Source organism: Triturus cristatus, chromosome 11 (genome assembly GCF_964204655.1).
Source record: "Triturus cristatus chromosome 11, aTriCri1.1, whole genome shotgun sequence".
In the NCBI taxonomy this organism is placed as follows: Eukaryota; Metazoa; Chordata; class Amphibia; order Caudata; family Salamandridae; genus Triturus; species Triturus cristatus.
The window spans coordinates 487901924-487915403 of NC_140594.1; the positions used below are offsets into that span (position 1 = coordinate 487901924).

Genomic DNA, 13480 nt, shown 5'->3' on the forward strand with positions numbered 1-13480 from the left:
TCTTCCGCTCTCCACTTTTAAGAACACTATGCAACACTGTGATTCACAGAAGTGAGTCTCCCTTACATCCAATGTCGTTCAAGGACTTATCGCAAACTCAATAAGATGATGGATGAAGAGCTGAAACATTTCAGATGCTCACCCCCAGTCACAGATCTGTGTTGGATCCATCATTGTTCTTTGCTCACCACACCACCCCAGTTTGGACCCAGCCATATGCAAATCAGTCTTGACCCTGTGCCTCATGGGAACAATCCAGCCCGAACTGCCAGGCCACGTCCTCCCTGGACCAGAAACAAGCATCCTAGGACCGGTTTCTGGAGTTCACCTCTCATCAGCCCGGCTAGCTTGAATCCAGTGGTGTAGCGAGCACGGGACCCACATCTGGGCATACCCTGGCCACTTAGGGAGAACACAGCAAACTCAAATTATGTTGTTCAAGGACTTGTGTCATCCATGGGTACGTGTACAACTACAAACGGAATGGAGTCTGTTTTTTTAGATGTGTTTTGAGTGGTCTTGCCTCATCCAAGCTACTCAGAGAGATCTCATGGTTTTCATGAGTGGACCTCTGCTGGAGGTAGGTAGTTGCAGCTATTGAGCCGATGGCTAACTATTGTTTACTTCCAAACGGAAATGTTTTGCGAATTCAGTAACTTCCAATAAGGAAATAAAGATACATTGCAATGAAGCTGCCAGGGTAAACGCAAAGTGTGTTTCTGAATGTTATTAAATTGGGTTAGATTTCAGTCACTCTAAAAGAGAAACATGATGGGGAAAGACGAAAGTGTTTAAGAAATAAATATAGGAATGAACACGGGAATGATGTTGGCCCGTATCTGCATTGTGTTCACTCTCTTTGGGTCAAAAAGAGAGGTTCCATACTGACGTTAGTTGGAAGCAATGTCAGGAGTGGGTACGTGGTGACTAACCTAACTCGCTCCACGTCTACATCACAAAGCCCTATAGTAGAGGACGGGACTCCTAGTAAAGAAGGATCAAACATACATGGTCCAGGCTTACAGAACAGGCTGCTGCTTTAACAAGCAGGAGTCGTTGGCATCATAGGGCACCAAGGTGAGAAACTCATTGACCTGCTTGCAGCTCCCGCCAACAGTCAAAGAATTGTTGAGAAAAGATGCAAGCTACTTTTTTGTGTACTCTAGAATTGGCATATTGGAAGAACTTCCAGTCACTTTTATATAGTTTGTACCTGTAAGCCATGTCATTCCACTTCTCACATTTAAAGAGCTTGTTCGTATCATCGTATCTAATGTGGGCAAGAGTTAGCGAGGGCGAGATCCTGTGTTGTGCCAATGTCACTGGATGCACTCTGAATATCTTCCTTTGGGAAGCATTATTTTGGAAACTTCACAAGAAAACCCTGCCGCACTTACCTCCCCTTTCATTCCAAGGTGGTGCTAAATAGAAAAAAAATACCCCCCAAAAGACTCCTAACTAATCTCTTCAACAGGAAATGAAAAGCAGAGTCACAAGCACACTTTCGAAACTGAAAAACTATGTGGGGTTATCCCTTAGCTGGGGCATAAAAACAAAGTATCAGAAATGTATGGAATCTTTCTTTTTAGACGACTAATGATTTTACACACGGCTGGAGAAGTGCCCTGGGAGGATTCCGTTCAGGAAGCTCGCATTTAAGATTCTTACCTTGGTTCAGAACTCCGGACTCGAGACATTTTAGATCTGGTTCACTTCCCGAGTCCAAACTCAACCTTGAGAGCGGTTCCTTTTCCAGTGTGGAGAGTTTAATACGTCTCTTTGCAATTTTACTTTTTGCAGTTTGCTCATCCAGCTGAGGGCCACAGGCCTCTGGAGCTGCAGACTTGGCCAGGCGCATCAACTCTGAATGACGTTGGGGTGGGCTCTTTTCTACCACGTTTTGGCCTCTGTTGCTCAGGGCTCCGCGATTAGGGCGACTTCCATTTTGCGCCTCCCCATCGACTTCCTGGACCTTGGCTTCAAAAGGGACACTCACGGTGGAGTCTGGGAGCTGGGGCTGCGCGGGAGGAAAAACAACATTTTGAGCCCCAGGTGGCACACTGGAAGGCTGGAATACATCGTCTGAAACAAGAGAGGTCAATGGAGGAGGTTCTGTGGAGGCCGAAGGCTGCTGGGTTAGGCTAGGAGCTCCATTGTTCAGGTCTGCAGCTGAATAGTGCAAGTTTCTATGCTCGTCATCCTGCGTGGAGATGCCACTTTGACTTGTCCCAAAACTCTCACCAGCATGGATCATGCAGTAGAAATATCCTGGAGAAATGAAACAGGATTGTAAATTATCACAAAAAGACAATTTGAAACAAGTTACAGAGCACAGGAAAGTTAATAAAGGAAAACTGTCAATGGGACATAAGTATGTTGCCCTTATGGCTAAACGAGTCTTGGGCATCTTGTTCAGGCAAACCAGTTTTTGAACACTCTAGGTTGGATTTTAATAAGAATTGTATGTATTTATCATGTTCCAAATTGGGGCCAAATCTAGATTTGTAGTGCATTAGCCTGAAAACGAGCAAATATTGCACATGCTCTAATATTAAGAGAATGAAACAGTTTTAACAAAGCACAATATAAACACCTAAACTCAGAGGACACAGAATGAGAACAAGACCAAACGTCTATGAATGAACGCAGAAGACCTATCATGCAAAAAGCAACCTTAATGTCCTAAGCAAGCTCTAACAGGCACGTTGTTTCGAATATGAATTTCAAGCTCATACATTTTTCTACCTCTAATTCTTTGGTAAATTCGGAAGCAACCAATCCAAGGTCTCCCTCCCATGGATTGTGATGGCAGCACTGGTATGCATGTTTGTGTAAAATGTTTTTACCCGTAACACTGCTAACCCTGCTCTGAACAAGGAGACACAGGGCTTTAGCCAAACTGTCTGCGGATAGGACGACATATCATGGATCTATTATCTCGCTTTTATCCACAGCATCTGTCCTACCGCTCTTTTTCAGATACTGCGGTCCCTTCCTCCATTTCTGTTGGGAGCACGAGAGAGATTTGATTATTTTAGCAGCCCTCCACAATCTGAATAAGCAAATGTATCTGAGCTTCCAAAAGGAGGTGCAGCAAGTTTGGTAGACTGTTCAGATGGGACTAAGCAGGTTTACAACAACGTGGAGTTTAAAAGGATGCTTAGGGTAAAGATTATCCCTAGGCTGCAAACCTCTGGACTTGAATCTGTGCTACACCCGTAGAGCAGGAACACAAGACTGCCAACAAACGGGAGCCAATATGACAGACGCTGTGAAGCCAGTTTCCGCTGCATCCATCCTTGAGCCAGCACAAGACAGTTAGTGAGTTTCCTTAACTTTGGAATACTTTAATAGAGGGGTTTCCAACCTTTCCTACAGTGAGAGCTACTCGGATCAGTGAAATCCCTCGTGAGCTACTGCCTAAGGAGGAATTCGATAAATGTAAAGAGGCCAAATAACTTTAACGCTGCCCTAGAGTACCCCAGTCCTGCTACAGGGATCATACAGCCCCAACGGCTCAGGATCTGTATTGCAAAAGGTTTACATTTGGGGTCTCCATGGAGCAGTTTTATCCCTTTGCCCTTGAGACCGCAAAAGGGAGACTGACTGGAGTTCCGTCACGTGCAATCAGTGCACCATCCCTACTTCCTTGCAGCTTCTCTGGGGAAGTGCTGCAGTCCTTCTCAAGCACCCTTACGGATGTGCTGCTCCCTCTATCCCTCAACTTATGGGACTCGCTTTAGCTGTGCATGCATTCACTGCGTGACTGCCTTTCTAAATTTGACGAGATGACTTTTCCCAACTGCCATGAGCACTAAGCTTCGTACAGGACTAATTGCCAACTCACGGAATTCCAGCTTGCCATCACTGCTACTCAACTCTATACCATAGAGTTCTCTTCACGGCTCATTACTCCGGACCAGTACCTAGATAAAAGATACTCTCAGGCATAATCTAAGTCCTGATGATGATCCATATATTGGGTAATGGGTTTGAAACATCGTCAACACACAGTCTGACTATTGTATATTATTGATTCCTAAATACAATAGCGTTGGTACCCAAAAATTGTCACATGGTCTTTCTAACCTTGTTAATTGTCACTCCTCTTTAATGTTTGAGTTTTTACTTTTTTTTCTCTTGTAAATTTTCCCCTGCATTGTCTCATATTTCCCACTCTGATTACGTTCCTTTCTATTTTGTTATTAAATAAATGATTAGATACTATTTTTTTCAAGTTTTTGACATAGAACTTATTCATTTTCTATGTGCATTGTTTGATGCATTCCTAGGGACCGCCTGTTCCTTGATAAACAATCCTTACCCATGGTCCCTTGTATACCTTTGGGTTCCCTTGTCCTTGAAAACGTAGAAAAAAGAGCAGGCAAGAAAAACTGAATGATAAAAGGACGGAAAATAAGGAAAGGAAAAAGAAAAAGGGATAGAAAGAGCCGAAGAAAAAGAAAAACAGCAATGTGGAGGATGAAAGTAGGAAAAAAAGAAAACGTGTAATAGGTAATTGTATCATGAGAAAGAAAAATAAAAGGACGAAGACGGAAAGAAAATAAGACTGAAACAAAGGAAGGCAAGAAGAGAAAAAAAATGCAGAGAAAGAACCAAGTGCAGAAAGAAAGAAAGAAAGGAACACACAAACAGGATAAAGGAAGTAGAGAAGAAGAGAAATCAAGAAAGTGGGGAGGAAAGAAAAAGAGAAAGAGGAGACAAAATGGAGGTAAAAAGAAAGGATGAAAGAACAAAGTAAATAATTACTGAGTAAGAAAGGCGAAGAAGAAATCATTGGAGAGAAGAAAGAAGCTGAGAAATAAAGAGGTGAAATAAAGCCAATGAGAAAGGAGAAGAAACCAAAAAGTATGAATGAAACAAACTGGGGGGAAATAGAGGAAAAAGAGAAACAGAGGTAGCAATGAGAAAAGAAGGTAACAATTGGGAAAATAGCCAGAGTAACATTAAGACAAAGAAAAAGAAAAACTGAAAAAATACATATTAAAGAAAGTGGGAAAGAAAAGTTATGTAAAAGGATAAGAAGGCAAAAGGAGAAAGAAAGAGGGAAAGAAGTGATATAAACGGATAGGTGAATGGAGAAAGAAAGAGGGGACGCAAGAAAGAAGTAATAAAATAAATTGAGAAAGGAAAAAAAGACATGAGAACTGTCACGTTACGGCGCTTGCCGTCCCCCTCCACGAAGACGCACACACAGAGACGACCCGGAATACTCACTTCCGGGCGGAAGTTGAGTACCGGTCTAGTCGTTCACAGGGGCACCAGGGTCATGGAAGCGCTTCCGGGGGAAACGCTTATACGCCGCGTTTCCCGCCGGTTCGGCGCTTCGTATTCTCTTGGAGTACCCGAGCCGCGAGGAGCGAGATTAACCGTCCTGAAGCCAAACGGAAGTGAACGCCGTCCCTCTCCACTGGAACCCTGATTCTACCTTCGTCCACACTTCGGAACCAGTCCAGGCTTCTCAGGTTTTCCAAACCCTTGCCCCCTAGACTTCCCGGGCGGTTGAAGGGTTCCCCTGCTTTGGTGTCTGTGTGGGAAGTGAGCTTGCCATTGATGATTTGCCACAGTTTGTTTTGCCTAAAGCGCGCAGAGCGCCATTCCTGATTTCCATTGATGATTTTGCCTATTGATGATTTGCCACAGTTTGTTTTGCCTAAAGCGCGCAGAGCGCCATTCCTGATTTCCATTGATGATTTTGCCTATTGATGATTTGCCACAGTCTGTTTTGCCTAAAGCGCGCAGAGCGCCATTCCTGATTTCCATTGATGATTTTGCCTATTGATGATTTGCCACAGTTTGTTTTGCCTAAAGCGCGCAGAGCGCCATTCCTGATTTCCATTGATGATTTTGCCTATTGATGATTTGCCACAGTTTGTTTTGCCTAAGCGCGCAGAGCGCCATTTCTGTTTCCATTGCTGATTTTTCCTTTGCTGATTTTGCCAATGTGTATGTGCTGAATTGCCATTGAGGAATTTCCGTTGATCCTTCGCAGAAGCGCCTTGCTGTTTGTTTTCTCTACTCGGGAGCAGGGTTTAAACTCTGAGTGCCGCTTCCAGGGTTGTTCTTTGGGAAACTAGATTGCTTTCCACTGACCACGGTGTAGGAGCACCGACATTTGCTTTACTGCATAGCCTGTCCTCAGCACTTCACCTGCGCTACTGCCGTGTAGCGACCGGCGTCCCCGCAGTCAGGGTGAGTTCCTTGAGTCTAGGACAGGACCTAGCTCTGTGTGTGTTTCCACGGTGGTTGGGGGTTCTTCACTGACCATAGTCTTCCTCTTTTGTAGGTCATTCTGAGATACCCTGCACCCCTACCTACCGCTTTCACTCAGGCTCCTTTCCCTGCGTCCATCTCATCCCTGCTGGGTTCTACGGTCCACGAGGGTCAGGTGGGTGCAGGGACGGGCGCTCCTGTCGTCTCTGCGGAATCGCTGCACAAGCAGAGGTAAGTCTTGTGGAGCAACCTGACAGAATACGAAGCCCACGTTTACCATTCTGCCCAGACGACATGGGCGACCCAGAGGTCACCTTGCAAGACATTGCCTCCATGCTAACCGCCATACAGGCAGAAAACCTCAGCTTACGTCACGACATGACTACCCTACAGGGCCAGATGTCATCTGGGGTCACCAACCCTTGGGGATCCGCCCCGAGCCACCGGGGCATGCAGGAAGGGATATTACGACAGCCAACGTTTACGTTTGGGGGGTCCTCTGCCGCCAGCAACCCGAATCCTGCAGTCCAAGTCATCGCTCCTCATCCCGTACAACTGGCACCACCGGAACGGTTCTATGGCGACAGTGCCAAGTACGGCATCTTTATCCATCAATGCCACCTGCATTTCATGGCCAGGAACACTGCCTTTCCTGATGATGCATCCAAAGTTGCCTACATCCTGTCGTACATGGGCGGAGACGCCGCTCAGTGGTCAATAGCATTGGTTGAACACGACGACCCCATGCTGCACCACCTGCCGACCTTTAAGGAAGCTATGCGACGTATGTTCGCGCGGCACACCTTTGTGCAAGCCGCTGACAACGCGTTGCTCAGCCTCAAGCAAGGCAACCAGGACCTCCTGCACTACATCACCACCTTTAGTAGGCTAGTGATTGAGGCCCAGTGGCCCGAGGACAAGAAGGTGTCAGTATTTTATCGAGGATTGCGAGACGAACTAAAGGATCTCATTTCGCAGTTCCCTGACCCACCTGAGGAAATCGCTCCCTTCATCGATCTGGTGGTGAAGATGAACTTTCGGTTGCAAGAACGAAGGACAGATAAAGGAAGAAGCAGTGACAGTCGTTTCCTACCTATGGGGGAGAAGGAGACCCGGAAGACCCAGGAAGGGCTCGGTCCCCAGAACGACGCACCTGAACCTATGCAAATCGGAGGCATAAGAGGTCCTTTGTCAAGTCAGGAAAGGGAACGACGGAGGAAACAGAATCAATGCCTGTACTGTGGGAAAAGCGGACACTTCGTCAGGGAATGTCCGGTGAAGCCCACGAAGTCCCGGAGCGGAAGGCCGTTCGCGTTGCCCATCACCAAAACGGAGAAGACGGGAAACAAGACAACCCAGTAGATAAGGGGATCCGTCCTCTGGGTTTTTCGTATTGCAATGCCGCGATCCCTGCTGTAGTCGACGGTACTCACCATATAGGAATGGATGTTTCCTTGCAAAACCAGGAGGGCAGAACCTGGCAAGTAACGGCGATGTTGGACTCCGGTGCTACAGGCTGTTTCATAGACACCGCATTCTCACGTGCCTTAGGTATAACCACAGTGTCAAAGGCCCAACCCGAGACTCTCAAGGCGGTGGATGGAACAGACCTAACATCCGGCCCTATTCGGCACCACACCGAGAACATGACTATGTCCTTTATCAATCACCACGCCGAAGTCATCAGCTTTGACGTCATTGATGCTCCTCAATTCAAGTTGATATTGGGGTTGCCGTGGTTGGTGAAGCACAATCCTCGCGTTGATTGGGTATCCAGAAGCATCCACTTGGACTCAGAGCATTGTTGTGATTCCTGTTATACCCAAGACCACCTCCTCGGGACCCGCTCCATACAAGCGAGATCGCTGCCCGTGCAGGGAATGGGGTTGGTTTCCCAAGCAGCCGTGCCCAAAGAATACCTGGACCTAGCCGACGTGTTCGACAAAAAGGGAGCCAACACCTTGCCGCCGCATCGCTCGTTTGATTGCCGGATAGACCTGATCCCCGGTTCCACGTTGCCCTGCAGCAGGATTTATTCTCTCACGGAGAAAGAAAATGCCCACCTACGCTCCTACCTGGACGAGTATTTGGTCAACGGCTTTATCCGTCATTCCAGGTCTCCAGTTTCCTCTCCTCTATTTTTCGTGGCTAAGAAGGAGGGCGATCTACGGACGTGCATTGACTTTCGAGCGATGAACAACATCACCATAAAAAACCGTTACCCGCTGCCCTTGATAACCAATCTCCTGGAACAGGTAAAAGACGCCTCAGTGTATACTAAACTCGACCTGCGGGGTGCGTACCATCTAGTCAGAGTCCGAAAAGGCGACGAATGGAAGACCGCTTTCCGAACTAAATTCGGGTTATTCTAATACCAGGTCATGCCTTTCGGACTCTGTAACGCCCCCGCAGCGTTCCAGTACTTTATCGACGAGGTGTTACGGGAGTTCATAGACGTCTTTTGCATCGTCTATATAGACGATATCTTGATCTATTCGCGGACCATCACAGAGCACGTGCAGCACGTGCGTTCCGTCCTTCAGCGGCTGGGTAGACATCGTCTGTACGTAAAGCTGGAAAAGAGCGTCTTTCACGTCACCACGGTCGAGTTCCTGGGGCATGTCATCACTCCAGAGGGCATACAAATGGACAACAAGAAGGTGGAAGCCATCCTGTCCTGGCCCCCCCCGGAGTCCGTGAAAGGGGTACAACGGTTCCTGGGGTTTTCCAATTACTACCGCCGATTCATTACAGGCTTCTCCGAGATGGTAGCCCCGATTACCCGGTTGTTGCGTAAAGGCGTGCGCTTCAGTTGGGATCAGAAGGCGGACGACGCCTTCCAAGAACTGAAGAGACGTTTCACCATAGCCCCGGTTCTGATGCACCCCGACACCAAGCAGCCCTTCGTCGTGGAGGCGGATGCCTCTAAAAATGCCATCGGGGGCGTGCTGTCTCAACGGAGCACCCGCACTGGACTACTGCATCCGGTGGCATTCTATTCCAAGAAACTACAACCTGCGGAACGCAACTATTCAGTATCGGACAGGGAGCTCCTGGCCATCAAGACCGCTTTTGAGGAATGGCGCCACTTCCTGAAAGACGCCAAGCACACCGTAACCATCTACACGGATCACAGGAACCTCCGGTTTCTCCGGTCAGCACGTGCTCTCACCGCCCGACAACTCCGATGGACCCTTTTCTTTAATGACTACGATTTCGTGATCACGTTTCGGCCAGGAAAAGAAAATGCCAAGGCTGACGCCCTCTCTCGGCTGGAAGAAGCTGACGACGAAGCCGAGAACACCGAGCCTGTTCCTATCCTTACCGAGAAACACTTCCAGGGTGTTGTGACGTCTTCGGGCTTCTTATCTCAAGTACGGAAGGACACGGAGCAAGTCGACCTGGAGGGACTGGCGGATGGACGCACAGACGTGTCATACACGGACGGATTGCTGTTTCATGGAGACCGGCTGTATCTACCTGGGGTGCCCAGTCAGCAGGAAGCGGTCCGCCTGTGTCATGATCACGTTTTGTCCAGCCATCCCGGTTTCCATAAGACACTTGAGCTCTTGCAAAGACATTTCTGGTGGCCGACCATGGTGGCCGACACAGGACTTCATGTGAGGAGCTGTACCATCTGTCTCCTGAGTAAGAACGCTTCTGAGCCTCCGGTGGGCCTTCTGCGTCCCATTCCGGTACCACCGTATCCATGGCACACCGTCTCCATGGACTTCGTGGTGGAACTCCCTACCACCAAGACGGGGCACACCACGATTCTCACCATCGTCGACCATCTCTCCAAAATGGCGCATTTCGTACCTTTGCTGAAGGTGCCCACAGCTGTGAACCTGGCCGGGATCTTTGTGCAAGAAGTAATCCGCCTTCATGGCATTCCATCGGTGGTCATAACAGACCGGGGATCGCAATTCGTGTCCCACTTCTGGAGAGAGGTGTGCAGAATCCTCGAGATGGACGTACGCTTGTCCACAGCGTACCACCCACAAACGGACGGTCAAGCGGAAAGAACTAACCACACCATGGAGCAGTACCTCCGTTGCCTGCTGCTTATGGTTGACAAAGACTGGTCCGAGGTCCTATGGATGGCTGAGTACGCCTACAACAACAGTAAGCATTCTGCCATCGGAATGTCTCCCTTCTTTTGCCTCCAAGGCCGTCACCCCCGCACCTCTGCCTGGGAAATACCCCGGGACTGCTCCTTGCCGTCAGTTCATTCCTATCATGCTGCCTTGCGTACTATCTGGCAACAAGCTCGGTTTGGGTTGGCCAAGGCAAAGGACACCTACAAGGCGCATGCTGACGCCCATAGACAGAAGGAACCCGAATACCGCTTGGGTGACCGAGTGTGGTTGTCTATCAGACATCTCAACGTGCATGGCCCCAAGAAGCTGTTACCCAGTTATGTGGGTCCCTTTGTCATTGAGAAGGTGGTAAATCCGGTGGCTATGAAACTTACGCTCCCTCCGCACATGAGGATCCACCCCGTTTTCCATGTCTCTCTTCTGCAAGCGGTCCGCCCTGATGGCGGGGTTCCCTCTCCTCCGTCTCCAGTGGTGGTGGAGGACCATGTGGAGTACGAAGTCCGGGCCATCCTGGGTTCTCGTCGCACCAAGGGGAAGCTGTTCTACCTGGTCGATTGGAAGGGGTACGGCCCGGATGAGCGGTCTTGGGAGCCTTTGTCCCATGTTCGCCATGCTCCTGTTCTGGTCCGTGCTTTTCATCTCAGTCGCCCCTGCAGCCCTCGCCCTGCGGTCCCTTTTTGAGCCCCTGGGGTTGGGGGGGGGGGCTTGTTTTTGAGGGGGGGTTCTGTCACGTTACGGCGCTTGCCGTCCCCCTCCACGAAGACGCACACACAGAGACGACCCGGAATACTCACTTCCGGGCGGAAGTTGAGTACCGGTCTAGTCGTTCACAGGGGCACCAGGGTCATGGAAGCGCTTCCGGGGGAAACGCTTATACGCCGCGTTTCCCGCCGGTTCGGCGCTTCGTATTCTCTTGGAGTACCCGAGCCGCGAGGAGCGAGATTAACCGTCCTGAAGCCAAACGGAAGTGAACGCCGTCCCTCTCCACTGGAACCCTGATTCTACCTTCGTCCACACTTCGGAACCAGTCCAGGCTTCTCAGGTTTTCCAAACCCTTGCCCCCTAGACTTCCCGGGCGGTTGAAGGGTTCCCCTGCTTTGGTGTCTGTGTGGGAAGTGAGCTTGCCATTGATGATTTGCCACAGTTTGTTTTGCCTAAAGCGCGCAGAGCGCCATTCCTGATTTCCATTGATGATTTTGCCTATTGATGATTTGCCACAGTTTGTTTTGCCTAAAGCGCGCAGAGCGCCATTCCTGATTTCCATTGATGATTTTGCCTATTGATGATTTGCCACAGTTTGTTTTGCCTAAAGCGCGCAGAGCGCAATTCCTGATTTCCATTGATGATTTTGCCTATTGATGATTTGCCACAGTCTGTTTTGCCTAAAGCGCGCAGAGCGCCATTCCTGATTTCCATTGATGATTTTGCCTATTGATGATTTGCCACAGTTTGTTTTGCCTAAAGCGCGCAGAGCGCCATTCCTGATTTCCATTGATGATTTTGCCTATTGATGATTTGCCACAGTTTGTTTTGCCTAAGCGCGCAGAGCGCCATTTCTGTTTCCATTGCTGATTTTTCCTTTGCTGATTTTGCCAATGTGTATGTGCTGAATTGCCATTGAGGAATTTCCGTTGATCCTTCGCAGAAGCGCCTTGCTGTTTGTTTTCTCTACTCGGGAGCAGGGTTTAAACTCTGAGTGCCGCTTCCAGGGTTGTTCTTTGGGAAACTAGATTGCTTTCCACTGACCACGGTGTAGGAGCACCGACATTTGCTTTACTGCATAGCCTGTCCTCAGCACTTCACCTGCGCTACTGCCGTGTAGCGACCGGCGTCCCCGCAGTCAGGGTGAGTTCCTTGAGTCTAGGACAGGACCTAGCTCTGTGTGTGTTTCCACGGTGGTTGGGGGTTCTTCACTGACCATAGTCTTCCTCTTTTGTAGGTCATTCTGAGATACCCTGCACCCCTACCTACCGCTTTCACTCAGGCTCCTTTCCCTGCGTCCATCTCATCCCTGCTGGGTTCTACGGTCCACGAGGGTCAGGTGGGTGCAGGGACGGGCGCTCCTGTCGTCTCTGCGGAATCGCTGCACAAGCAGAGGTAAGTCTTGTGGAGCAACCTGACAAGAACAAGGACAAAAGAACGATGAGAGTAGAAGCAAGAAAGAAATCGGAAAAATAAGCAAACAAACTTTTTCAGAAGAAGGTAAGCTGAATCATCCTGCACTGGCCATATTTTTTTGTACGCCCTCACAGAATCAGGCAGAGTGTTTTAAATAACTGCCTTATCAGGGGGGCAGCTGTATATCCTTAAGCCTGCTGACAGGCAATTATGTGTGACCTACTCATTGGCAGTCTGCAAGCGACTAGTAGCTGCGATCGACCTGTTGGAGACCTCTGTCTAGACATTATTTAAACCCTCCAACATGGTGCCCAAAAGTAATAAATTGGTCAAATGTGCAGATCTCAAACTTGAGACCTTTAAAGATGGAAAAGGAGCCATTCCACAGAACAGGGAGGGGTAAGAGCATAGAGGAATCTGCGATTAGACTATTCACCTGAAAGAGCATTACCGAAGGTAAGTAACTTGTTGTTCTGATGCATACCTTTACCACAGGTTCCTCACCTTTAGATTAGGTACTAAAGTAGTACCTCCCTAAATGGTGAGACTGTAGAATGTCGTAGTCCAAAAAGTCTTACAGGACCGAAAGGCCAAAATGCCAATCCCATCAGAGCTAGTGCTTGATTTGTAAATAAAAATAAAAAAATAACGCCAGGGCCCTCGTCAGTTGGCCACTGCAGCTTGCACCACCCGTTGCCCCTGCCAGAACCGCCAATAACAGAACCAACACAACTACTAACCATCACACCAGTGTGACGATTCAGACTATTCCAGTTCCCCAAAATTATAAGAATGACTTGAACGTCATGTGCTAGTCATTTTTATGTAAATTGAATAAACAAATGTTGGTGTGTTCATCTCTAATTTAGAACAATGCCACCATATGGCAGATTGTCAGAAATGCCAGTGTTGACAATGTTATGCTTGTGCCGAGTACCGGAAACCAACTGTTACAATTAAGCACTGTATCATACCTGGTTGTCAAGGCAGTAGGGCTTTGCGAACTTATGCACCGAAGCCCATGTTGT

General features: G+C 48.6%; 1 protein-coding gene across 3 annotated transcripts in view; it reads right to left on the reverse strand.

Moving 5' to 3' along the window:
- LOC146784459 (F-actin-monooxygenase MICAL1-like) overlaps nucleotides 1-13480 on the reverse strand; it is a 356165-nt gene that overhangs the window by 14646 nt on the left and 328039 nt on the right. For all 3 annotated transcript variants that reach the window (XM_085633206.1, XM_085633205.1, XM_085633204.1), the window contains one exon: nucleotides 1669-2268. In XM_085633206.1, coding sequence (XP_085489332.1) covers nucleotides 1669-2268 — 600 coding nt within the window. The remainder of the gene's footprint in view (nucleotides 1-1668; nucleotides 2269-13480) is intronic.